The sequence below is a fragment of the Rhinolophus ferrumequinum genome, chromosome 14 (genome assembly GCF_004115265.2).
Source record: "Rhinolophus ferrumequinum isolate MPI-CBG mRhiFer1 chromosome 14, mRhiFer1_v1.p, whole genome shotgun sequence".
Classification (NCBI taxonomy): Eukaryota; Metazoa; Chordata; class Mammalia; order Chiroptera; family Rhinolophidae; genus Rhinolophus; species Rhinolophus ferrumequinum.
Window position 1 is genome coordinate 31,558,390 of NC_046297.1, and position 27,385 is coordinate 31,585,774.

Sequence of the window (27,385 nt, forward strand, 5' to 3'; positions counted from 1 at the left end):
AAGAAACAGAAGGAAACATCATAGAATACCACCACACAGAAATAATCGACAACAAAAAGGCAAAGAAACAGTGGAGACACACCCTTACCAGAAAACTAAAGATAGAATGACAGGAAATCATCACATATCAATAAGCACCCTAAATGTAAATGGACTGAACTCACCAATAAAAAGGCACAGAGTAGCAGATTGGATCAAAAAACTAAACCCAATTATATGCTGCCTCCAAGGGACAAATCTCAGCTACAAGGACAAGCATAGACTCAAATTGAAAGGGTGGAAATTGACACTCCAAGCAAATGGCACCCAGAGAAAATCTGATGTAGCCATAATGATATCAGATGAAACAGACTTCAGGGTGAAAAAGATAACAAGAGACAAAGATGGACATTTCATAATGGTAAAGGGGACTATACAACAAGAAGACATAACAGTCATCAATATTTATGCCCCCAATCTGGGAGCATCGGAATATACCAAGCAACTATTAACAGAACTAAAGGGAGAAATTGACCAAAACACAATTATACTAGGGGACCTAGATACATCACTGACAGCTATGGATAGATCATCCAAACAGAAAATAAATAACGAAATAGCAGCCCTAAATGACACATTAGACGAAATGGATACAATTGACATATATAGAGCACTTCATCCTAAAACATCAGACTATACATTCTTTTCTAGAGTACATTGAACATTCTCAAGATTAGACCATATATTGGGACATAAAATCAGCCTCAGCAAATTTAAGAAGATTGAAATCATACCAAGCATATTCTCTGATCACAAGGCTTTGAAAATGGATACAAACTGCAAAAAAAAAAAAAAAAAAAAAAAAAAAACAGAAAAAAATACACATACATAGAGACTAAATAACATACTTTTAAGGAACGACTGGGTCAAAGAAGAAATTAGAGGAGAGATCAAAAGATACATAGAAACAAATGACAATGAAAATACATTCTACCAAAATTTTTGAGATGCAGGGAAAGCAGCTTTAAGAGGGAAATTTATATCATTACAGGCCTAGCTCAAGAAACAAGAAAAATCCCAAATAAATAACCTCATGTTGCACCTTAAAGAACTAGAAAAATTAGAACAAGTGAAACCAAAGGTAAGCAGAAGAAAAGAAATAACAAAAATCAGAGCAGAACTAAATGAAATAGAGAACAAAAAGAGAATAGAAAAAAATAATGTGACAAAGAGCTGGTTCTTTGAAAAGATTAACAAAATTGACAAACCCTTGGCTAGACTCACTAAGATAAAAAGAGAGAAGACATTAATTAACAAAATCAGAAATGAAAAAGGGGAAGTTATCACGGACACCACAGAAATACAAAGGATCATCCAAGATTACTATGAAGGACTATATGCCACCAAATTCAATAATCTAGAAGAAATGGACAACTTCTTAGAAACATATAGCCTTCCTAGGCTGAACCATGAAGAACTGGAAAATCTAAACAGACCGATCACCAGTAACGAAATTGAATCAGTCATCCAAAACCTTCCCAAAAGCAAAAGTCTGGGACCAGATGGCTTCACTAGTGAGTTCTACCAAACCTTCAAAGAGGATCTAATACCAATCCTGCTCAAACTCTTCCGAAAAATTCAAGAAGAGATAGTACTCCCCATATCATTTTATGAGGACAAGATTACCCTGATACCAAAACCTGGTAAGGACAACAGAAAAAAAGAAAACAACAGACCAATATCTCTGATGAATACTGATGCAAAAATCCTAAACAAAATTCTAGCAAATCGAATACAACAATGCATTTAAAAGATTATTCCTCACAACCAAGTGGGGTTTATCGCCGTTGCACAAGGATGGTTCAACATCCGCAAATCCATCAATGTTATATATCACATAAACAAAATAAAGGACAGAAATCATATGATTATATCAATTGATGCAGGAAAAGCATTCGACAAGATACAACATCCATTTATGATTAAAACACTTTATAAAATAGGTATAGAAGGAAAATACCTTAACATAATAAAGGCCATATATGACAAGCCCTCAGCTAATCTCATAATTAATGGTGAAAAACTGAAGCCCTTTGCTCTACATTCAGGAACACGACAGGGCTGTCCCCATCACCTCTGCTTTTCAACATAGTGTTGGATGTCCTTGCCAGTGGAATCAGGCAAGAGAAAGAAATAAAACGCATCCAAATTGGGAATGAAGAAGTTAAATTGTCACTCTTTGCAGGTGACATGATGCTATATATAGAAAATCCTAAAGAGTCCACCAAAAAGCTATTACAAACAACAAATGAATACAGTAAAGTTGCCGGTTACAAATCAAGGTACAAAAGTCCATTGCATTCCTATATAGTAACAATGAAATCTCAGAAAAAGAAATACAATAAACAATTCCTTTTGCAATTGCAGCAAAAAGAATAAAATACCTAGGAGTAAACTTAACCAAGGATGTGAAAGACCTATATGCAAAAAACTATAAGACATTTTTAAAAGAAATTGAAGAACACACAAAGAAATGGAAAGATATTCCATGCTCATGAATTGGAAGAATCAATATAGTAAAATCGCCATATTATGCAAAGCAATATACAGATTTAATGCAATCCCCAGCAAAATCCCAATGGCATTTTTTAAAGAAATAGAACAAAAAATCATCAGATTTGTTTGGAACCACAAAAGACCCCGAATACCAAAGCAATCTTAAGAAAAAAGAACAATGCTGGAGATATCACACTCCCTGACTTTAGCTTGTACTACAGGGCTACAATAATCAAAACAGCATGGTATTGGCAGAAAAATAAGACACATAGACCAATGGAATAGAATTGAGAACCCAGGAATAAAACCACATAAATATGGACAGATAAGTTTTGACCAAGAAGCAAAAAACATCCAATGGAGAAAAGACAGCCTCTTCAATAAATGGTGCTGGCAGAATTGGATAGCCACTTGCAAAAGAATGAAACTGGACTGCTATCTGTCACCATGTACCAAAATTAATTCAAAATGGATCAAAGACTAACATAAGACCTGAAGCAATAAATTGCATAGAAGAAAACATAGGTACTAAACTTGTGGACCTTGGGTTCAAAGAGCATTTTATGAATTTGACTCTAAAGACAAGGGAAGTAAAAGCTAAAATAAATGAATGGGACTATATGAAACTTAAAAGCTTCTGCAGAGCAAAAGAAACCATCGACAAAATAAAGAGGCAACCAACTGAATGGGAGAAGATTTTTGCAAACAGTGCCTCCTATAAGGGGCTAATATCCAAAATATACAAGGAACTCATGCAACTCAACAACAACAAAAAAACAATCCAATTGAAAATTGTGCAGAGAACCTGAAGAGACATTTTTCCAAAGAGGACATACAAATGGCAAATAGACATATGAAAAAATGCTCAACATCACTAATCATCAGAGAAATGCAAATGAAAACCACAATGAGATATCATCTTACCCCAGTCAGAGTGGCTATCCTGAACAAGACAAATAAGACAAATAATAAGAAGTGTTGGAGAGGCTGTGGAGCAAAAGGAACCCTCATACATTGTTGGTGGGAATGCAGACTGGTACAGCTGCTATGGAAGGCAGTGTGGAGATTCCTCAAAAAATTACGAATAGAATTACCATATTACCGAGCAATCCCTCTCCTGGGTATCTACCCAAAAAGTCTGAAAACATTTATCCATAAAGACACGTGTGCTGCAATGTTCATTGCAGCATTATTTACAGTGGACAAGACATGGAAATCACCACAGCGTCTTTCAATAGATGATTGGATAAAGAAGATGTGGTATATATACACAACGGAATACTATTCTGCCATAAGAAAAGCTGCAATAGTACCTTTTGCAACAACATGGGTGGATCTTGAGATGCTAAGTGAAATAAGTCAGACAAAAAATGTTGAGAGAAGAGGGAATGGAGCACAGTGGAGTCACAGTGGCATCTATGGCTGTGGAGACGTGGCCCACAGCCATGTTCAGCTGTGGAGACAAGGCCGGCATCAGTGGCTGCAGAGACGCAGGAGATCCCAGGACAACACAGAACACAAAAACCAGGAGGTGGGCTCTTTCCCTGCATTCCACAGCTGATCTCTCCCGCCAAGTTGGCAACATATCCAGTATTTGAGGTAGTAACCTCAGCTGAGACCTCCAGCTGGGCCTTAGGTTGGAGAAAGGGCACAAACTCCATACCTGGGCCCCTCCCCCCACTCTCCCATTCCTACCTGCGCCCTTCCAGAGACTTACACAGGCCCCTGAACTGAGGAGTAGTGTCAGATTACAGAGGACCCATATTGCTCAGGCTCTGGGAAGACCAGCGTGCAGCTCTGACCCAGGGAAGAGGCTGGGAAGTGTGTGATTTTTGCTGGGCTAAGAGAGAAGAGACTCCTCCATCCACAGTCACCACCTATTTTGGCCTGTGGGAAGCGTGTGACATGGCTGGTCTGGGAGAGAGAGGACCCCTCCATCCCCAGCCCCCACCCTTTCTGGCCTGCTTAGGGCAGGGCAATTACAACTGCAGAGGCACTCCCAGAGATCAGGAGTAGGCAGCAGACACAGCTCTGGGCTTTAAGCAGCTCAGAAGTCTCCCGCCGGCCACACACACACACACACACACACACGGAAGAAGTGCCCTAAGACTCAGGAGAACTGGGCACAGGGCTGGTGGTGCTACTCTCAATGCGCATATGTGCAGGCAAAAGCAGAAACTGCACTGACTTTGTAGAAACTACCATCCAGACCCCTCAGCCCCACTCATCTAAATCTGCAGTCCCAACGTCACTCTGGGCACCAGGTGACCGGCTCTGCATGCATAATACACAGAGGACTCTTTGGTACAGCAGAGGACAACCTGGAGATTACTTGGTGGGCTTAAGCCAAGACTGGAGCTGCTTTTTTTGTTTTGTTTTGTTTTTATATCTTTGACATCTTTGTGTTGAGTGTGTTTTATCAGTTGTTTTTACAGGTGAATGCATTTGATTTTTTTCTTTGTTGTTGTTGTTGTGCTTGGTGATTTGCTTTGTTCTGAAATTGCCCTACATCAGGGCCCAGCTTAAGAGGTACAAGATTCAACACACCCAGAGGCCAACTCCAGGCCAAACCAGAGTACTAACAGGTTTGCCTACAAGTGACACACCCAGAGGGAATTCTCTATAGGCACAAGAGCCCATAGAGGCCAAACCTCATTTAAGTGGTCAACCCTTATGCAGCAGAACACCCTGTTGTGGGAAGAGCCAAGTCTCACAACTAGTCAGCCTAGGTGTGAAACCCACCTACTCACAAGCGAAAAGCAATTAAAGATCAACTTTAACAGGACAATATACACAACACAGGAGTCACCTTTGGAACACACGCAGAGGAGAAGAAGGAAGTGGTGCAAGTCAAATATAAAGGACACATACTACATAAGACAACCCAGCAAGAACTAAGAACTCTAGGGGATCTACCTAATACATCGAAGCAAACACAGAGAGTCAGCCAGAATGGGGAAACAAAGAAACATGTCCCAAACAAAAGAACAGAAGAAACCTCCAGAATTGAAACAAAATGAAATAGAGGTAACCAACCTATTAGAGACAGAGTTCAGAACACTGATGATAAGAATGTTTAAGGAGCTTAGAGAAGACATAAAGAAGGATAGAGAAATCATAATGAACGACCAGTTAAAACTAAAGAACACAATTACTGAAATAAAGAACTCACCTGAAGGAATTAACAGCAAGTTAGATGAAGCAGAGGATCGAATCAGCGACTTAGAAGACAAGTTAGCAGAGCTCACCCAAACAGAACAACAAAAAGAAAAAAGAATAAAAATAATGAAGACGGTTTAAGAGACCTCTGGGATAACATCAAACTCAACAACATGCGCATGAAAGGAATACCAGAAGGTGAAGAGAGGAAACAAGGGATTGAGAACATATTTGAAGTAATAATGTCTGAAAACTTCCCCAACCTGATGAAGGAAACCAACATACAAGCCCAGGAAGTGCAGAGAGCTCCAACCAGGATAAACACAAACAGGTCCACACCAAGACACATTATTGTTAAAATGGCAAAGGTTAAAGAGAAAGAGAGATCCTGAAAGCAGCAAGAGAAAGACGGAGGGTTACATACAAGGGAACTCCCATAAGACTATCAAATGATTTTTCTACAGAAACATTGAAGGCCAGGAGGGAGTGGCAGGAGATACTCAAAGTGATGGAAAACAAAGGTCTACAACCTAGATTGCTTTATCCAGCAAGGCTATCATTTAAAGTTGATGGAGAGATAAAGAGCTTTTCAGAAAAAAATAAGCTAAAGGAGTTTATTACCACCAAGACAGCATTGCAAGAAATACTAAAAGGACTTCTGTAAATAGAAGAAAGATCAAAACAACCTAACTACAAATTTAAAAATGGCAATAACTATGTACCTATCAATAATCACTTTAAATGTAAATGGATTAAATGCTCCAATCAAGAGACATAGGGTGGCTTAGTGGATAAGAAAGCAAGACGTTTGTATATGCTGTATACAAGAGACTCACCTCAGATCAAAAGACACACATAGGCTGAAAGTGAAGGGTTGGAGTAACATATTTCATGCAAATGGAAATGAGAAAAAAGCTGGAATTGCAATAATTATATCTGACAAAATAGACTTTAACATGAAGAACATATTAAAATCAAAGATGGGCACTATATAATAATAAAGGGATCAATCCGACAAGAGGACATAACCCTAGTAAACATGTATGCACCCAACATAGGAGTACCTAAATATATAAAACAGATATTGACTGACATAAAGACAGAGATCAACAGTAACACTGTCATAGTAGGGGACTTCAACACACCTCTGACAAGGGACAGGTCTTCCAGACAGAAAATCAATATGGAAACAACGGCCTTAAATGACACATTGGACCACTTGGATTTAATCAATATTTTCAGAACTTTTCACACCAAACATGCAGAATACATGTTCTTCTCTAGTGCACATTGAACATATTCCAAGATAGACCATATGTTAGGCCACAAAACAAGTCTTGATAAATTTAAGAAAATTGAAATCATACCAATTGTCTTCTCTGACCACAGTGCTATGAAATTAGAAACGAACTACAGGAAAAAACTGGAAGACACACCAATTCATGGAGGCTTAATAACATCTTGCTAAATAATGAATGGGTCAAGCAGAAGATCAAGGAAGAAATCAAAAGATATCTCAAGACAAACGAAAATGAAAACACGGCAACCCAAAATCTATGGGATGCAGCGAAAGCAGTCCTAAGAGGGAAATTCATAGCATTGCAAGCCTACCTAAAGAAACAAGAAAAATCTCTAATCACTAATCACTAATGCTGATCTGGAAAAAGAACAGCAAAATAATCCCAAAGGGAGTACAAGGAAGGAGATAATAAACATCACAGCGGAAATAAATGAAATAAAATCAGAAAAAAAACACAAAACGTAAATAAATCCAAGAGTTGGTTTTTAGAGAACATAAACAAAATCAAGAAAACTTTAGCCGGACTCATTAAAAAACAGAGAGAGAGGACCGAAATTAATAAAATCAGAAATGAAAGAGGAGTAGTGACAACAGATATTACAGAAATACAAAAAAAATTTAAGAAATTACTCTAAGCAACTATATGCCAACAAATTTGACAATCTAGAAGAGATGGACAATTTTCTAGAGGCATACAACATTCCAACACTAACTCAAGAAGAAATAGAAAACCTTAATAGACTGATTACCACCAGGAAAATTGAATCAGTAATCAACAACCTCCAAACAAACAAAAGCCCTGGACCAGATGGCTTTACAGGTGAATTTTACAAAACATTCAAAAAAGAATTGTCACCTATTCTCCTCAAGTTCTTCCAAAAAATCCAGAAGGAGGGAAGGCTCCCAAACACTTTTTACGAGGCCACTATCACCCTGATCAGACAAAGACACCACAAAAAAAGAAAACTACAGGCCGATATGCCCAATGAACATAGATGCAAAAATCCTCAACAAAATATTAGCAAACAGAATTCAGCAATACATTAAAAAGATCATACACCATGATCAAGTGGGATTCATCCCTGGTATGCAAGGGTGGTTCAATATCTGCAAATCAATTAATGTGATACACCTCATTAACAAAATGAAAAATAAAAATCACATGATCATATCAATAAATGTAGAAAAAGCATTTGATAAAACCCAGTAGCCATTTATGATAAAAACCGTTAAGAAAGTGTGAATAGAGGGATCATATTTCAACATAATAAAGGCCACATATGATAAACCCACAGCTAAAATCATACTCAATGGGGAAAAGCTAAAACCATTTCCCTAAGATCAGGAACAAGGCAAGGTTGCCCACTTTCTCCACTTCTATTCAACATAGTGCTGGAAGTTCTAGCCACAGCAATCAGACAAGAAAAAGAAATAAAAGGCATCCAAACTTGTAAGGAGGAAGTAAAATTGTCATTATATGCAGATGACATGATACTATATATAGAGAACCCTAAAGACTCCACCAAGAAGCTATTAGAGCTGATAGATGAATTTAGTAAAGTAGCAGGATAGAAAATTAATATTCAGAAATCAGTTGCATTTTTATATACCAATAATAAAACATCAGAAGGAGAAATTAAAAAAGCCAATCCCATTTACAATTGCTTCAAAGAGTATAAAATATCTGGGATTAAATTTAACCAAAGAAGTAAAAGACCTGTACTCAGAAAATTATAAGACATTGAAGAAAGAAAGGAAAGAGCATGCAAATAGATGGAAACACATACCATGTTCATGGATAGGAAGAATTAATATAGTTAAAATGTCCATACTGCCTAAGGCAATATACATATTCAACACAATTCCTATCAAACTACAAACGACGTTTTTCACAGAAATAGAACATATAATCCTAAAATTTATATGGGACCATAAAAGACCCCAGATAGCCTCAGCAATCTTGAAAAATAAGAACAAAGTGGGAGCAATAACGATACCTGACATCAAATTATACTACAAGGCTACAGTAATCAAAACAGCATGGTACTGGCATAAAAACAGACACATAGATCAATGGAAGAGAATAGAGATCCCAGAAATAAATCCATGCCTATATGGCTATTTGATCTACGACAATGGAAGCAAGAATTTATGGTGGGGTAAAGACAGTCTATTCAATAAATGGTGCTGGGAAACCAGGACAGACACATGCAAAAAAATGAAGCTGGACCACCTCATTACGACATATACAAAAATAAATTCAAAATGGCTTAGAGACTTAAATGTAAGATCTGAAACCATAAAATTCCTAGAAGAAAATATAGGAAGAAACTTCACAGACATTACCTGGAGTAAGATTTTTACTGATATATCCCCTCGCACGAGGGAAGTAAGAGAAAAAATAAACATGTGGAATTACATCAAACTAAAAAGCTTTTTCACAGCCAAGGAAACCATCAATAAAACAAAAAGGGATCCTACTGAATGGGAAAAGGTATTTGCCAATGATATATCTGATAAGGGATTAATTTCACAAATCTATAAAAACCTCACTCAACTCAACTCCAAAAAAGCAAACGACCCAATTAAAAAATGGGCAGAGGACTTGAAGAGACATTTTTCTAAAAAGGACATACAGATGGCAAACAGACATATGAAGAAATGCTCAACCTCACTAACCATCAGAGAAATGCAAATAAAAACCACAATGAGATACCACCTCACCCCAGTCAAAATGGCTATCATCAATAAATCAACAAACAACAAGTGCTGGAGCGGATGTGGAAAAAAGGGAACGCTTGTGCGCTGTTGGTGGGATTGCAGATTGGTGCAGCCACTATGGAAAACAGTATGGAGGTATCTCAAAAATCTGAAAATGGAACTTCCCTATGATCCAGTAATTCCACACCTAGGTATCTATCCGGAGAAATCCAAAACTCCAATTCAAAAATCTTTATGCACTCCTATGTTTATTGCAGGACTATACACAATAGTCACGACATGGAAACAACCGAAATGCCCATCGGTAGGTGACTGGATTAAGAAACTGTGGTACATTTATACAATGGAGTATTATGCAGCCATAAAGAAGAAAGAAATCTTACCATTTGCAACAACATGGATGGACCTAGAGAACATTATGTTAAGTGAAATAAGTCAGACAGAGAAAGATAAGTACCATATGATCTCACTTATATGAGGATAGCAAAGCATCATCCTTCTAAAGAGGCAGTACTCCTATATCTATGTTGACACAGTGAATATCTTCATATCCATTGCTGGCAAGACCTCTCTTTGGACATATTCTTGGGATGTGACTTACATACAAATGAGGCGCACTTTACTCAACAAAACATTTTGGACTGCCCTTTTCTCTTACATTCAGTTCCCTCCTATCTTCCTCTAAATTTCAAGAAAGATGGGCCTAAACTCAAAAATTAACTCATGAATATCTTCATCTTTAAATTGTAGTCATTTGTTTAGTGGCTTTTGTAAAATCATTTTGTTCTATGCTCTCTGAGATTTAAACCAAAAAGGCACACTTTTTTACTCTAAAGAATATCAAACTTTGAGAAATTCTGATGTAACATCCTGAAGAAATTATGTCTTATCAAGAGCAGATTCTATGGCAAACATTCTTTACTTGGTGTAGTCCATTCTGGGTGACAGAATCTTGTCTCCAATCATTAGATATAGTTGTTCCTTGACGGGCAATTAATTTAGAACTTTATGATAACGACAGTGAACAAACATGATGGTTATTATTTTCTGATGATTTATTTTCTGATGATTTCTTTATGATTTATTGAGTTCTCCCTAAGAGAACTGTATTCAATTTGCTGTATGTGTTTATGTGACATCAACTCAATGGAACAGCAAAGAGCATAGAATAACGGACCATAACAGAGCATTCTGATCTTAGTCTTGTTAAGAGTTATCTTTTTAGCTGCTAACTACATGCCATATACTGTGATATGTGCTGTATCACATTATTTCATTTAAGTCTCATAACAATGCCATTGGTGAAGAATACTACCTGTCTTTAGGTAAAGAGATTGAGGTGGCAGTGCTGGGATTCAAGGTAAGGTTATTCTATGTTGAGTTTCTGTTGAGAACTATTTCTATTTGATTCATGTCTCTCTTGCCCTATGCTGTTACATGTTTTGTGTTGGGATATCTACATCTTGCTGCAGGCCCTTTTTCACAAATGACCTGGAGCAAAGTAAGGTCTTTCAGTAATGAGTAAGGGGGAATGTTTACACAATACTGCAGTTTGTTTCTTTAACCCAAATTTGTTTAGCCCTTTCTGTGGGAATTGACATTTCTCTGCCCATTTGGCTACATTCTCAGACATGCTGCATGCCCAGATGACAGACATCAGAACTCTTGGAAGGAAGACAACACACTGAAAATGGTTCCACATTTGTGTGAGGCTAGGACAATTCTTGGGAAATATCATTGAACCTTATCTAATTTAGTAGATAGAAAGGGTATACTTAACCATTTTATGGGCCACAGCATGTTGTTATAATATAACAAAGGTCTACTCTGCCATGAAAGCAGAGTGGAAAAATCACACCTAGCTTGCAGAATCTGGGATGGATCCTTGTTGAATACAGGATTGAAGCCAGACCTTGAAAGACAAGAGGGTTTGCATACATAGATCAGAAGAGCAAACTTATCAAAAAACCTTAGATTCCAGCAAATAAATTGTATGTAAATACTGAGTGTACTGAGGTCTTCATATTTATCATCTCATTTATATTCCCCGAAACTCTGAAATGTAGGTATATATCACTCCCATTTTATGGATGAGGCAATTTAGACTCACAGTAATATCCTTTAAGTCACATTAGTGATAAATGGAAGAGCTGAATTCAAAGCCAGTCCATGATCTTAATCCCCACCTTGAGAACATTCTCTATGCAGGTTTGCAGACAGGTGGGAAAATGTATGGACTGGGAAGGAATAGTAGATGGGTATGGCTGTATGTTGAAGGAACATGCATAAATGTAGGTAAGTGTCTATTTATTCCATGGAGTTCAGTGAAGGGTGGAGGAGTGGGGGTGCAGAGGAGAGTGTTTCTAACAGCTCTGCATGTTTTTGCAACATGGATTCAACTTTAATGGTGAATTCCATTAATTTTTAAAAACTTAAATTTATTGGGGTGACAATGGTTAGTAAAATTACATAGGTTTCAAGTGTACAATACATCATCTATATGTCACATTGTGTGCTCGCCACCCAGAGTCAGTTCTCCTTCCATCATCATATATTTGACCCCCTTTACCCTCTTCTGCCATCCCCGTCCCCCCTTACCCTCTGGTAACCACTATACTGTTGTCTGTGTCTATGAGTTTTTGTTTCTTTGCTTGTTTGTCTTGTTCCTTTGCTGCTTTCAGTTTTATATCCCACATATGAGTGAAGTCATATTGTTCTCAACTTTTTCCGTCTGACTTATTTCATTTAGCTTCATAATCTCAAGATCCATCCATGTTGTCACAAATGGCAGTATTTCATCTTTTCTTCTGGCAGAATAGTATTCCATTGTGTATATATACCACATCTTCTTTATCAATCATCTATCGAAGGACACTTTGGTTGTTTCCATGTCTCGGCCACCATATATGTTAGTACATGAAACTAGCCTCAGCAAATTTAAGAAGATTGAAATCATACCAAGCATATTCTCTAATCACAAGGCTTTGAAATTGGATATCAACTGCAAAAAGAAAGCAGGAAAAACCAAACAATTTTTATTGAGTCTGTTATTAATAAGAGATTCCCCACCCCACCTCACCTTTTAGGCACTTTTGCCTTGACATCCTTAATATCAGCCAACGCAGTGGAACGGCTTCTCCCTTCAAGTAGCAAGAACCTTACCACACAGAGTAACACGAGTATGCTGGGCTTATCTGATTTTGAGATGCAAAGAATTGGTATTGCTGCCGCCATTTCCTTTCTGGGAGGTATGATTCAGGTAAGCAGTACTGAGACTTGGGATGAAGAAATTGAGACAGTGGCAAAGGAAAGGTAATTAGTGCTTTATTTTTATTTATATACATTGGTGTGTCTGTATAGATGGATGGGGCAGTTGTGTTTTGTTTTTGTGAAAATACTGTCTACTACATAAAGTAGTTACTCTATAAATGTTGATTGAGTAAATGAATTAGAATCAATAAATTGAAGTTATAAGGAAACAGTTTTTGACTTTGTAAGAACAAGCTTTCTAAAAATGTTTTACAAAATACCTTTTGTTCACACAGTGAGGAACGCGTCACTGTGGGATAATCTTGTAGGAGAAATTCTTACAGGAATGTGACTAGGTTTCTAGGATCCTTCCCAATTTTCAGAGTTTATGATATTACTGCCTACCTACATCAGTAACAAATGGTATTTAGTTTGTGCCACAGACTTGTTGGTGTGAGGTGTTGGGACACAGATTTGCCCCTTTCAGCATCAGGTGTATGTTTTTGACAGGTCTGCTTTAGTCTATTTCTTCAAAATATCAAACTTTGTATTTGCTGTTTCTAATAAGTTGTCAAAATTAGATAACTCAGAAGTGAATAAAAATATATGTTGATAAGTACTGGTTATTAGACATGCATTGCCTGTTTGAGAGCTATTTTGGCTTACTCCCTCATTTTTAACTGAATTTTGTGTACACAAACATCCTGGATGGCTGTTTTCTGGGTTGATAGAGGCTCTATTTTATAGTATAATTCACAGGGTAAAAGATAGTGCAAATGCCAAGAAGGGAGAAAAATAGTTGATGATTGCCTTGAGTTGCATAGGAAGAAAAGACCTAGAGATTAGGAATATTAAAACTCTTAGAGTCACATTGCCTTCTACCTATGTAAAAAGGACAGAAGAATTAAGAGTGTGGGATGACTCAGAACTCAAGTCTTCACAGTTCTTTAGAAAACAGACCATCTAAGTGGCAGCTTTGCCTAGCAGATTACCAAATAGAAGGCCAATACCATATTTCCCTGAAAAATAGACCCGGTCTTATATTAATTTTTGCTCCAAAAGATGCATTAGGGCTTATTTTCAGGGGATGTCTTATTTTTTCATGTACAACAATCTACATTTATTCATGTACAAAAATTTACATTTATTCAAATACATCTTTTTCTGGAACATCATCATAGCTTTCCAAAACCCAAATTCTGGCTTGAATTTCTTGCTACTTCATTTCCTGTAGGCCCCAATGGCCCCAATGTCCCATTTCCTGTAGGCCCCAATTGGCCCCAATGTCTCATGTCCAGCAATAGAGCTCACCTTAAATGAGCACTTCTTGTCCATGTAGCCTGCTCATAGTGCATTGGCAACACAGCTGTCAGTGATTTTATTCCATGAATTCTTCACCCAAGTCACAACCCCTTGCAGGCTAGGCTTCACAAAGTTTCCGCAATGATTTCTCTCCATTCTATTTTCAAGGTAGTCATTGATTTCCATGTGCAAATTGTCCTTGAATGGCTTGTTTATTGCAATATCAAGAGTCTGGAGATAGGCAGTCATTTCTGCAGGAATCATTTGATCTATTCTTCTCTCTGCAAGGAAGTTCTTCATGTCTTTAGTGCGGTGAGTGCTGGCTGAATCCCAGACCAGAAGACCTCTTTGGCCACCCCGCAAAACAAGTGGCAGTATTAAATCGACCCACTTCCTTGTAACTGCTTGTGTGCACCAGGCATTTTCGGATTCTAGAACATGAATGCCTGAAACACGTTCAACCTTATCTTTCTTGCCCTTAGTGATAATTAGAGGTGGGGCATTCTTTCCATCCAGATGAATTGCCAAAATGCAGGTAACACGTGCACTTTTGTAACCAGTGGAAGGAATGTAGATTGACGAGGCACCTCTCTGACCAATCGCCATTTGCGATCCTTGGCCCATAAACACTGCAGTTTCATCCATAGCAATCACGTTGGAGAGTTGGTATTTAGAAAAGTCGATGCCATCAACAAAGGACTTGAATACAAGTGCACGTTTAATAATTTCAGTATCTTCCAGTTTGAATAGTGTTGTCAATCTTAGAGACAGTTCATATCACTGAAGGAAGCCATCCAGCCAGTGTTGTGATAATTTGAATTCTTCTGGGGATATTTCTAACTGTGGTGCCATTGCAAGCGCCTATGCTTAAATATCAGCCATGCACACAACCAAAGGCTTTCCTCTTCTGTCAGCAATCCATTCACATATGATGTCTTTCAGCTCAGGAAATAATGGCTGCCGACCTGATCCACACTTGCGCTTCTCAGCTTTTCCCTCATCCACCTGTTAACTGAGGTTATCCTACTCTGCTCACCATTTTCAGACCATTCAGAAATCCAACTTCTCTTTGCAGAACTCCGTAAGATTCTTGCCCTGGGAGTCCTCCATGATTCCTTTCTTGTACTTGACAGAATAGCTCTTTCTTTTTGCACTCATCTTGTCTTGGGGTCAAAATATTATTCCCTTTAAATCTATCATTAAATCAAGTGTTAATTGAAGACTTACGAGACAGGAGTGGCAACAAAAATGATGACAGTTAAGAATGATGGTCCACACAAAAACGACGAAAAATTGCAGGCACCAAAATTCAGAAAATGTTTCATTTCACACGGGTGCATTAAGTATGTCTGTTACAACGCACGGCGTATTGAATCATGAACATTCATATTAGACACAAGCATGTCTGTTTATTATCTATGCGCACATTATTTGTGTGTTGTGTCTGTACTCAGATTGGTCATTCAGCAATAAGTCTCAAGTTCATCTGTTTACATAGGTGTTTACCTCTCGTCCAAAGGCAGCCGCTTGGGTATTTACAAATACTTAATTATAATTTATATTATCATTTATTTTAAGTACTACTGTCAATAATATTATTTATTTATATTTAATTATATATTAATATTACCATTTTATAATTCAATACATCTGTCGTGTGTTGCAATGGACCTACTAAATGCATCCATCTGGCTGACGATCTTAACTGGGGCTTATTTTTGGGTTAGGGCTTATATTACAAGCATCCTGAAAAATCATGCTAGGGCTTATTTTCTGGTTAGGTCTTATTTTTGGGGAAATACGGTAAGTATTTTCTATGGCTGATGGTCCGTGCTTTCATGAAATACAACTGGTTGCCTCGGTACCCTATAACCTTTGCTATATATTTTTAAACATGGATGATGTCAGCCTATTTTGAGACTTGCAGAGGAAGGCTTACTGGCATTTTCCTCATTGCTTCCCCTGTGTGAGGCCTACTAATAGACCTGTCATCTGTATCCATCTCAGAAATAATCAGCCACATGAACTGGTGATTCAGACATGGATATGTTGCCATAGATTTGGTATAGGTTTTCCTAATTTCTTCTCATATAAAAGTCTCCGTATTAACATAGCAAAGTTAATATTGCTATTACTTCTGGTCTCAATTTTCTGTTCATATTTCTCTGAATTTATTATTTTTACTAGATTTGGACTTTCTCTTATTCTATTAATCATGGAACAAGTATATATCATATTTTTTTTAAATCTAAGAGAATGTATAATTAGCAATTAGATCCAGCAACCTTCTGCTTAGTCTCATTTTAACCATTTTCCATATGTTTAAAACAATCACTAGGTATTTCATTATTACCTAGCATATTTGGATTAAGAATTGAAATGATAAAATATAAAAGTAGAAGTCAGGATTTTAACAACACAAAATATTAATATCTCATTCCCTGAATGAAACACTCTAGACTCACAAGACTAAAACAGGATATTATTAAAGATAATAAAAATAATTCACTTTTTATTACATGTAAAATCTGATCCAGGGAGTAGCAACTTCAAACATCTGTTTTCCTTTGTCTTTAGTGCGGATCCTGGATATGCCACCTATGTTTTAGCCAATTTTTAAACAGCTGGCTGGACTTTATTTGACCTCCAAACTCATCTGTTCATTGTTAACCAGAACACTAGAGTCAGGTGGATCTGCTGGATCCAGCTCCTCAGTCATTCTTCCCTTTCTCCTTCAGATCTGAAATCCATTGAATATAAGGGCAGTGCTTAGGTATCCAGTTTCTACAAACACAAAAAGATGTTTGTTTGTTTACCTTGTTTGTTTGTTTATTTATTTATATTTTGTTTGTATATTATTCATTTTCAGGTTGATTTTTTTTCCCTCTGATGTTCTAACTGATGGAATTATTTAGGTTGATACAATTATATTAAGGTATTTGAAACAATCACATCCTGTCTGGTTCACAGATTGTGTATCAGTTGGAAATGCTCTTAGCTGCAAGTAACAGGGAATCCTAGTATCAGAAGTTTACACTATATAGATATTTATTGCTTCTTGTGTTCCAAGAGATAGAAAGAGTTTCTTAAGGGTCTTCAATGTCTGGCAATCCATTCAACTGATAAACTGATCTGAGTTTTTTAATTAGATAATAAGGACTCTGTGACTTACCAGTGGTTTTCCTTTTGTGCCTTCTTTTCTGGTAGTTCACATATAAGCTTTTTCCTACATTGTATCTTTTATTTGCCTATTTTTCCCCACACACTTCTTTCTCCACTTCCTTACTTGATGTACATTCCTTAACATTTTTAGTGCTTCTAGTATACTTATCCTTTTAATTTTAACTTGCTTTATATTACTTTTAGAAGAAAGTATGACATAAAATAATAAAGGAATTAGAATTAAATTAAGATGTATACTTATAGCGATCTATCTTCATAACATAAATTTTCTGATTTTATTTTGCAAATGGACTTTTTTTGCCTTTCTTTTGTACATTCATAATATTTTGGTTTGTTTTCTACATAAGACAGTACTTAGAACATAAGGTTCCTGAGGTTAATTATAGTATCTTAATCCATTTTAAAGTCTTCATTACACTTAGCATAGCACTCTGCAAATGGTAGATTCTCAGAAAAGTTGTTGAATTAAAAAATAAACTATTAATTCAGTAATCTAAAATCCAAGAAAAAGCAGACATCATGTCAAGTAATAATTTTGTGATTTTTAAAAAATTAATTGTGTCTGACATTTGTTTATTTTAATTATTACTATATCAAGAGAAGACTATTAAAAAACACACACTCAGAGAACTGTCACTCTCCCCACATCTTACTCCCCCATATCCCCATCCTTTTCACTCTACTCTCACTCATTTCCTGGAGGTAACCTGTCTCATTCATTTCTGGTTTATACTTCTCGTGTTTCTTTTTGCAAAAGGAGAAGATACCTGTATATTCTCTTATTTGTTCTTTCTTACATGAAAGGTAGTATTCTTTTGTATTTTCCTTTCTTCTCTTAACAATATATCCTAGAAAGCATTCCAAGTCAGTTCATAGAAATACCCCTCACACTTTTTTATTGCTGTCAGACTTTTTAATTTTAGCTATTCAAATAGGTGAGAAATTCATATTCAAGGGTAATTTATGAATGAGGTTCAACATCTTTTCGTATGTATAAGACCATTTTATATAAATTCTGTGAATTATCTGTTCATATTTTGGTCCTTTTCTCCTCTAATTTTAAGAATTCTTAATATATTATAGATATTAGCCTTTTATCTGTGATACATATTGCAAATTTTTCTTCTAATTTGGCAGTTCTTTTTTGACTTTACCATGACATTAAAAAAAATATGCGCTCAAATTTATGAATTGTTTCTTTTACTGCCCCTAGATTTTGAGTCAGTGTTAGAAAACATTTTCCTACACTGAATTCATAGAGGAATTTACCACATTTTTTCTAGTTAAAATTTATTAAATTATATATATATATAATTTTATATATATATATATATATATATATATATATATATATATATATATATATATATATATAAATTTAGTTTCCAGATCAGTACAGAGTTTGTTCTTATGTATGGTGTGAGATATGGATCTAGTTTTATCTTTTTTCCAAGTGGCTGCCCAGTTGTACCAGCAATATGTATTAAAAGCCCATCTTTGCTTCCATCATTTAAGATGCCATCTTTATTTTTTCCATACTTATTTACATCTATCTCAGTACTTTCTATTTTATTCTACTAATCTGTACATCTATTCTTGTGGCAGTAGCACCCTGTTTTAATTATGGATACTTACAGTATGGTTTAATAGCTGGTAGGATTTGTCAACCTTTGTAATTTTTATTTCTTAGTGTGTTTCTGACTATTTCTGCATGTTTGTTTTTCCTTATGAACTTTAGCATCAACTTGTCTAGCTTCCTAAAACAAGAGATTGATATTTTTAATGGGATTGTGTTAAATTGAAGTCTTTATAATGTGGAATTGTCCTATCCAAGAACAGAGATGCCCTTCCTTTTCTTCAAATCTAATTCTACGTCTTTCAGGAGTGTTTCTCCTTTAAATTTTGCACATTTTGTCTAGTTTCTTCCTAAGTATTTAATCATCATTGTTGCTATTATAAATCAAGCTCTCTTTAACAATATGTCCTCTACCTGGACATATTGTGTCTATGACAATTATTGCTTTTTGTATGTTAATTATATCTCCTGATACCTTATTGAGTTCACTATTTAAATTATTTTTACTGTTCATTGATTTTCTAGTATTTTCTAGAGATAGTTTTACTTCTTTACAAATTAATATAACTCATGATTTTTCTTATCCAATTATAGCAGGTAATACCTCTATTATAATGTTAGATACTAGTGGAAATGGTGAGCATTCTTGCCTTTTCTTGAACTTACTCAAAATGCCATTAGAGTCTCCATTAAGATACTAGCCTTAAGAATAGTGTATATATTTTAACATATTAAGAAATTATTTATTGTTTTATATTTTTGTGTTTTTAATAGAAATTGGAGAAAGTATTGAATATTGCTGTGGGCTTTTTATAGCATGCATAGAGATAATAATATGATTTTTTTCCTCTTAAATTTATTATATGGTATATTAATGAATTTTCTAATATTCAACCAACCTTAAATTGCTTGAATAAATACCACTTGGTCATGGTGTATTTTATTTTTAATGTGGTTTAAATTCTGCTTATTTAATTTTTTATTTTGTACTTTTTTACCATTTTTTCTTCAGTCTTTCTTTTACATGTCATGCTTATTAGATCTAATTATCAATGTATTACTTTCTTCTTAATGTTCTTTTTAAATGCTTTGAGCAATGTGGAGCACTTTTGGAGCATCTAATGTTTAAAGGATTTGTAGAAACCTTAAAAACTCTCCCTCTGAAGTCATCTATTCCCTGTGCTCTTTTTTGGGGGTAATTTCTTGATAATATATCTATTTCTTCTATAAATATTGTTCAGTTTAAAGTCTACATTTCCCTAAAAAAATTATCCTTTTTATATAGCTTTTCAAAGTTATTTGTATATAGGTTTTTAAAGTAATCTCATGTTATTAATCAATTTCCTGTTTTAATGTTTTCCCCTTTGGCATTTTCTATTTTTATAGAAAATAGAAAATTTTTTCCTTTTTTCCTTTTTTCCTTTTTTCTTGCTCAACTTAGCTGATGGTTTGTCTATTTTTTAAAAAATCTGTTTTTCAAAAAAGAAAACACAATTTTGAAATAGTAGGTCTACATTTTTTTACCCTTACTTCTGCTTTTAGCTTTATTATTTCCTTTCTTTTGCTATTTTTTAGTTGATTTGTTATTTTTCTTTTGAGCTGAGAATTCAATACATTATAATTATAACTTTTTCATTTTTATTGATAAAAGCATTTAGTGCTATGGATTTTTCTATGCTCATTTCTTAAAATGTATTCTATAGATTTTGATGGTGTTTCACTATGAGATAGTTTCACTGTTTTTATGAAATTCTGTGATTTCAGTTTATATTTCCCCTTTCACCCAATAATTGTTTAGGAAAAGGGTTTTAAATTTCCAAATGAATAGGCATTTTTGTTTTTCAATTTTGTCAGTAATTTATGGTGTTATTGCATTGTGACCAGAGATTGTTGTTTGTAATATTTCTACATTACCTAATTTATTAATGTTTTCCTTCTGACCTAATATATGATCAATTTTTGTGACTGCTTCATGAGCGCATGGAGAAAAAAAAGTATTGTCTCCTAATGTAAAAAAGGTATAGTCTCTTAATGTATAGCTATAAGTTCTACCTTATTGATTGTGGGTTCAATATTCTTATCTTTTTGTCTACATGATCTTTCTTGCACTGAGAATAGTGTATTTATTACTGTAGGGTGCCTTCATCAGAATAAACAGATTTTGCCTTGTGATAGCTTGATTACCTTTTAGGTAATCAATATATGTGTGTATCATATATGTGTGTATCATATGTGTGTATCATAAACATAAATGTGTTTAAATGTCTTTCATTCATTGTCAATCTGGCAAAATAAATTATTCCTTTCTTCTTTACCATTTCGTTTTAATGTAGCTAGTATAAATTGCACTTATACAACCACAATAATGTAATGTGATAGGTTTCTGTGCTGTAGATTAGATTATGGGCCCTTTAAAAACAGCTTACTTATTGAGGTATAATCACCATATTTTCCCATGTATAATGCACACTTTTTTGCCCAAATTTGGGAGAGAAAAATAAGGATGAGCATTATACATGGGTAGTACTAATTCCATATCTATATACATGTTTTTAATTCTTTTACTTATGCTTATGAGTTAAAAATGTAACTCTAGAAATCAATAACAATATCCATATGCAAAATAATACCCTGGAATACAATAATCAATTTTGTTGAACTTACTCATACAATGAACTTGCAATGATGAAGAGTTCTTGGCCTTCAATGAGACGTAAATATCGTAAATTTGTTACCGGTACATAAAATTTATTGTACCTTGTATCTGTTCTTGTGTTTTGTAATTATTTGTAACAAAATTTCTCATAGTATGTTAAAAAATAAATGCTAGGCCCAGCCAGGTTAGTTCAGTTGGTTAGAGTACAGTGGTCTTAGCAAGAGGGTTGCCAGTTCGATCCCACATGGGCCACTATGAGCTGCGCCCTCCACAACTAGATTGAAACAATTACTTGACTGGGAGCTGATGGGTTCTGGGAAAACACAAAAAAATAAAAAGTTTAAAAAAATTGTTTCTTAAAAAATAAATAAGTAAATACCTAAATATTAAAATTCCTTTACAATACAAGTACCTAAATGTAAACAAATAAAAATTTGAATTAAAAAATTAAAATGAAAGATTTTTTTTTCCTCTGAAACTTTGGGCCAAAAATGTGGGTAAGCATTAAACACAGGAGCACGTTATACACGGCAAAATATGGCACATATTTTATATATTATATTTTATATATTATATATTATATACATAATATATACTCATATAATATATAATTACATTATATATTATATAATTATACATATATATACATAAATTCCACATATTTATAGTGTACAATTTGATAAGTTTTTATATATCCATATATATACTCACGAAACCATCAAGGTAGTTGTAGATGGAAAACAGGCTACATATTAAACCTGACAGGCTCAGGAGACTGAAAACAACCACATAGGATGGCATGAATATAAAAATTCTTAACTAAGGTGGGCCATGGTGGGAAGTCACATCTTTAGCCTGTAGCTTCCTTGACTAAGGTCAACCTTAAGTAAGCCTGTCTATTGTCTTTTTGCATCTAAAATAATATGCCTTTGGAATGACAGAGTAATCCCTTTTTTTCCAGACCAGAGCAGAAAACTACAGAATCCCACATTGTTATTCTTGTCCCCGAATTACCATCTCTATGTGCTGTAAAAAGTGAACTATTAACTATTCTGTACCCACTTATGTATAAGTACCTGTCTCTCCAATTTACTTTTATCCAGTCTCAGATATTTCCCTGCTTTGCTTTCTCCCATCCCCTTAATCTACCACCAATGGATTTCATGTAACCTTCGTCCTTTGATTCTGTTTATAAAATAAGCCGCAAATTGTTCTCAGTTCTTTTTGCTGACACAGTGAAGAATCAAAGGTCAGCAAGCTGATTATTATGCAAGCAGGGTTTATTAGTGATACATTCTCAGGGAAGAGAATGGGCCTAGTTGAATGGAGAGAGAGGCCGAAGTGAGGTAAGAGAGAGAGGCCTACACTAGGTGGGAGACGGAGAGTGGGAGAGTAAGAGAGAGAGAGAGAGAGAGAGAGGAAGAGGGAAGGGGAAGAGAGAGAGGGCAACAGAGCTTGAGAGCCAGAGAGAGACAGAGAGAACCCTTGTCCTGAGGAGTTACAATTTGCTGGGTGGGGTGAGGGGGTTACATATTGATTTAGCAAGAAAAGTGGTGCATGCTCTTCCATGGGAGGACATGAACTCCTAAAACGGGTGGAGGTCTGTTGTTGTAAAAACAGATACGTGATCAAAGGGTAAGGGGAGAGGGAGCTGGTAGATGAGGGTAAAGGGGATCAAATATATGGTGATGGAAGGAGAACTGACTCTGGGTGGTGAACACACAATGGGATTTATAGATGATGTAATACAGAATTGTACACCTGAACTCTATGTAACTTGACTAACAATTGGTGCCCCAATAAACTTTAATTAAAAAACAAAAAACAAAAACAGATACATGGCTGGAGGGAGTTAATCAAAGCTATTTAAGAACTTTTTCTATAGGCACTATGGATCCTCTCCCACTCCTGCATTTTCTAACTTTTACCTAACAAAACCACCATTTTGTGGAGCACTTCCTCAATCCTTTGAGATTTTGCTTCCTGGCAATTGTTGTCAATTTGGCTCAATAAACTCTTATGAGCTTTCTCTTAGGCTGGATGTTTTTTCATAGATAGTGAAAATACCTGTCATGCCCCCACATTTTTCCTTGACCTTTTATAGTCCCTTCCTGTCAGTCCTTTAAGCCTTCCCCCACCCTCATCAACCAATAATCACTACAGATTATTTTACATTTTCTAGAGTTTTATAAAAATTGATTCACTGTACTATTTTTTGGTCTGGTTTCTTTCCCTCTGCATAACTTTATTGTTGATTTTCCAGTTTTGTTGCTTTTTGTTTTTTAACATAGTAGGAACCCCTGTGATTAGAACTCGTGCATTATCTGATTGTTACTGCACTGACTGGTCTAGGATTCTTTCTGTTTCCATTTTTACCATCTATTTCTAAGACACATTAAGGGTCTCACTTTGCAAAGAAAGTCTTTTTGATGCAACTGATGCAATTTTGTCCTATAAGCTTTACTTAAAAAGAGGGGAGTAGGAGAAAGAGAAGAAAAGTTTCTAGCCAAAAGACAGTAGCAGCCAAGAGAGAAATTGCTGGTTCATTTCTACCAATAAAGTAAGTGTTAACTTCAAGGCAAAGTGGAACCTTTTAAAATGCCAGTTTCAATAAGTATTTTGTTGGGGGAGACAAATACTCAATAAGTTAAGGTATTACCATGCAAAAGGTCTGGCTGCTCACCACAGAAAAGCCAAAACTCGAGAGGTGAGGATGGTGGAAAGAAAAGCAGATTTATTCCAAAATGCCAGCATTAAGGGGAAGACAGAGGACTCCCTGTTCCAAAAACTGCCTTCCTTCTCCTAATACTGCCACAGATTTTATAGGCACACAGGGAGGGGCAGAACAAAGGAAGGAGAAATTGGCCAGGCAACTCCAGGAAAAATCACTCCTTAGAGACTGGTCTGCCCTAGGGTCAGGAGTGAATCCTATTCAGATACAAAAAACCCCTCCCAAGTTACTGGGCCAGGCATGCACACTGGCCCAAAGTAAACAGAGCCATTGAAACTGGTATGCTTATAGCAAATAGAGTTATTAAGGTTTGGTGGGAGGGGAGTGAAGCAAACAAAAATTTTTTTTCAAAAATTCCCAAGCAAACCTCAGTCAAATCAAATTACATCAGAGATTTAAATTTTAAAAATAAAAGATATAGGGTCACTGTTACAATACCCCATTCTTTGTTCATTTTATTTCTATAAGATCATTAAAATTAGATTAGGGAGGAAACAAAACAACTATATTATTCCTTTTATAAAGAGATTAAAGCAATTTTCAAATCCAGAAATACAGGTGTGACCGCCCTTGCTATTTCCTGCTGGGCGTGGGTGTATTGCCTGCCTGTGGGTACCAGAATTCTTTGCTATTTTATTACAGCAAGGAGGGGCCTATGTAGGAACTGCAAGAGAAAAATACTGGGCCATTGGTCAAGTTGCTGCTGGCATGGCTTGTCATCCTCAAGAGTGACTAGTTGGAATCCTGTTGGATGACCATCTGGAGATGAAGCTGCTGTGACCTAGATGACATAAACCTGACAATGAAACCTAAAGACAAGGGCCAAAGATAAGCAGCTTGAGAAGAATTGACAATAAAGTTACTTTCCTTTTTCCTCCCAGAAGAGCCTGGGGAAGAGAGCCAAATGGACTAAAAGATCATGGTGATGCATTCAATGGGCATCCCAGGTGGGGCACAAGTAAAGAAGAAAACTAGACCCAAAATGAGACCCAAGAGAAAGGCATAATGAACAGCTCCAGCATTCATCAGTACTTATCAGCCTTGAGAGATTGACTTGTTTGTCTGTTTGAAGCAGAGTTTAAGGTCTTCAGTTGGCTCACAGGAACAGGAGTGACAGTCTTCTTTCTGGGAGAGTCCTGTGGAGACTTAAATGAAACAGGTTTGATTCAAGGGAAGTAGACCCAGCTGCTGCCTCTTTACAGCTCACTATAAAAGGTCCTTGCCATTTAGGAGCTAACTGGTCTGTCAGGGGCTCCTCCTCCTCTAGGCTTCTAACAGCTCTTTGTCCCCTACAATGTATAGGGGTAAATCTGGGGGAGGTGCTGGTCCTCAAATTTCCTGAGTGCCTGCTGAACCTCTCCCAAATAACAGAATTAAGGTCAAAATTGAGAGCAATGGGCACCAATTAGAGCCAGGGCTTAGAGGTCTCCTGATAAAACTTTTCCAGAGTCCTTTTTAGTCTGATTTGCTTATTTTACATTTCCTCTAAGGTATAGGACAATGGTAAGGAACAGGCTGAGTAAGATGAGCCCAAATCTGGGGTATCTATTTATCTTCACAGGTGAGCAGGTTTTAGAGGAAATAGGTCCAGAGTGAGCAATTCAGACAGAGTAAGTGGCTTCCATATTAATTCAGGAAAATAACAGGCTTACTTGCCACATCAAGGGTCACCCACAGTTCCACCCTTCTGATGAGAACCACTTGGGGGCCACTGGGAACTTCAGGCCTATCAATGATCACAGCCATTTACGTGGAAGGACTCGGTCCCTGCTCCCTTCAGAAAAGGAGACAACCCCTCCTCTAGTGTCCTTTTAGTTTGCATAGGGAGCATGGCTGTTTTGGAGTATTAGGACGCTCTTTACTACAGTGATCTGGGCTTCCACATTAAAAGATGGCTTCTTTACCTGGTATGCCTCTTCTGGGGCTTCCAGGGTGGCCCTGAGGTGGTCTGCCTATTAACTGCAGCCAAAAATCTGGCCTGTCTCTGGCCTCATCTCCAGTCTCACTGTTCCTTTATTCCTTGTTTTCCCTGTCTCAGTTGTTAAAGACATTTAAACAAATTCCCTGACCTTCTCTGGGATCTGAGCCTTCTCATTAAGATGCAACAATGGGTCAAAATCACTATAATGTCCTGCCAGATTAGGGAAAACATCAGGCTAAGCTTCCTATATCTGACACTGAAGAGGGCACATGAACTCTAGCAGTCCTAGAACACAGAAGTTTATATTATTATAAGCAAAATTTAGTCCTTACTATTGTGGAGAAACCAAGGACCTAATTAAGACAATATAAAACAGAAAAATTATCCTGATGACATATATAACTTTTGCTTTTTAGGCAGAAAACTTTTTCATAATATCAGTAGCAGACCAACAGTCTAACAAACTTTGTCTTACTTATTAACAGGGAGAGAAAGCTTAAACTTTAATTTTGCACCAGCTTACTTTTGATATTCAAATTTAATCACATTTAGCTTAACCATATATAAAATTTTCTCAAGTTTTTTCCCCCCACAAACCTTTTACAACTTTCCCAGTACCTCTTCTATTTTTTAAAGAGTAGTTTTAAGTTTTCAGTGGCTGCACAAGTCCATGCAGACTCGCTGGACTTGAGTGTTTCCTCTATAAGAGCTTGCTTCATTCAAGTGTGGTGAATCCAAGGCGTCACTCTGGCAAGCTTTAGAGCTGTGTGTGTGATCAGCTCTAAAGTTCCGTCAGTCCAAATCAAGAGTCAAAACGATGTTGCTAACCTTTTCTGATATCAGAGGGATTATTCTTTATGAATTTGTATCAACTGGACCAACAGTTAACCAAATTTACCATTTGCAAGTGCTGAAAAAGCTGCATGAAAAAGTTAGACAAAAATGACCAGAACTTTTTGCCAACAATTCATGGCTCTTGCATTATGACAATGCATCAGCTCACACAGCAGTCTATGAGGGAGTTTATAGCCAATAAACAAATAACTGTATTA

General features: G+C 36.2%; 1 protein-coding gene across 1 annotated transcript in view; it reads left to right on the top strand.

Moving 5' to 3' along the window:
• Positions 1–27,385, top strand: part of SLC26A7 (solute carrier family 26 member 7) — a 445,736-nt gene that overhangs the window by 232,954 nt on the left and 185,397 nt on the right. Inside the window, exon 4 of the mRNA XM_033125821.1 lies at positions 12,802–12,974. Coding sequence (XP_032981712.1) covers positions 12,802–12,974 — 173 coding nt within the window. The remainder of the gene's footprint in view (positions 1–12,801; positions 12,975–27,385) is intronic.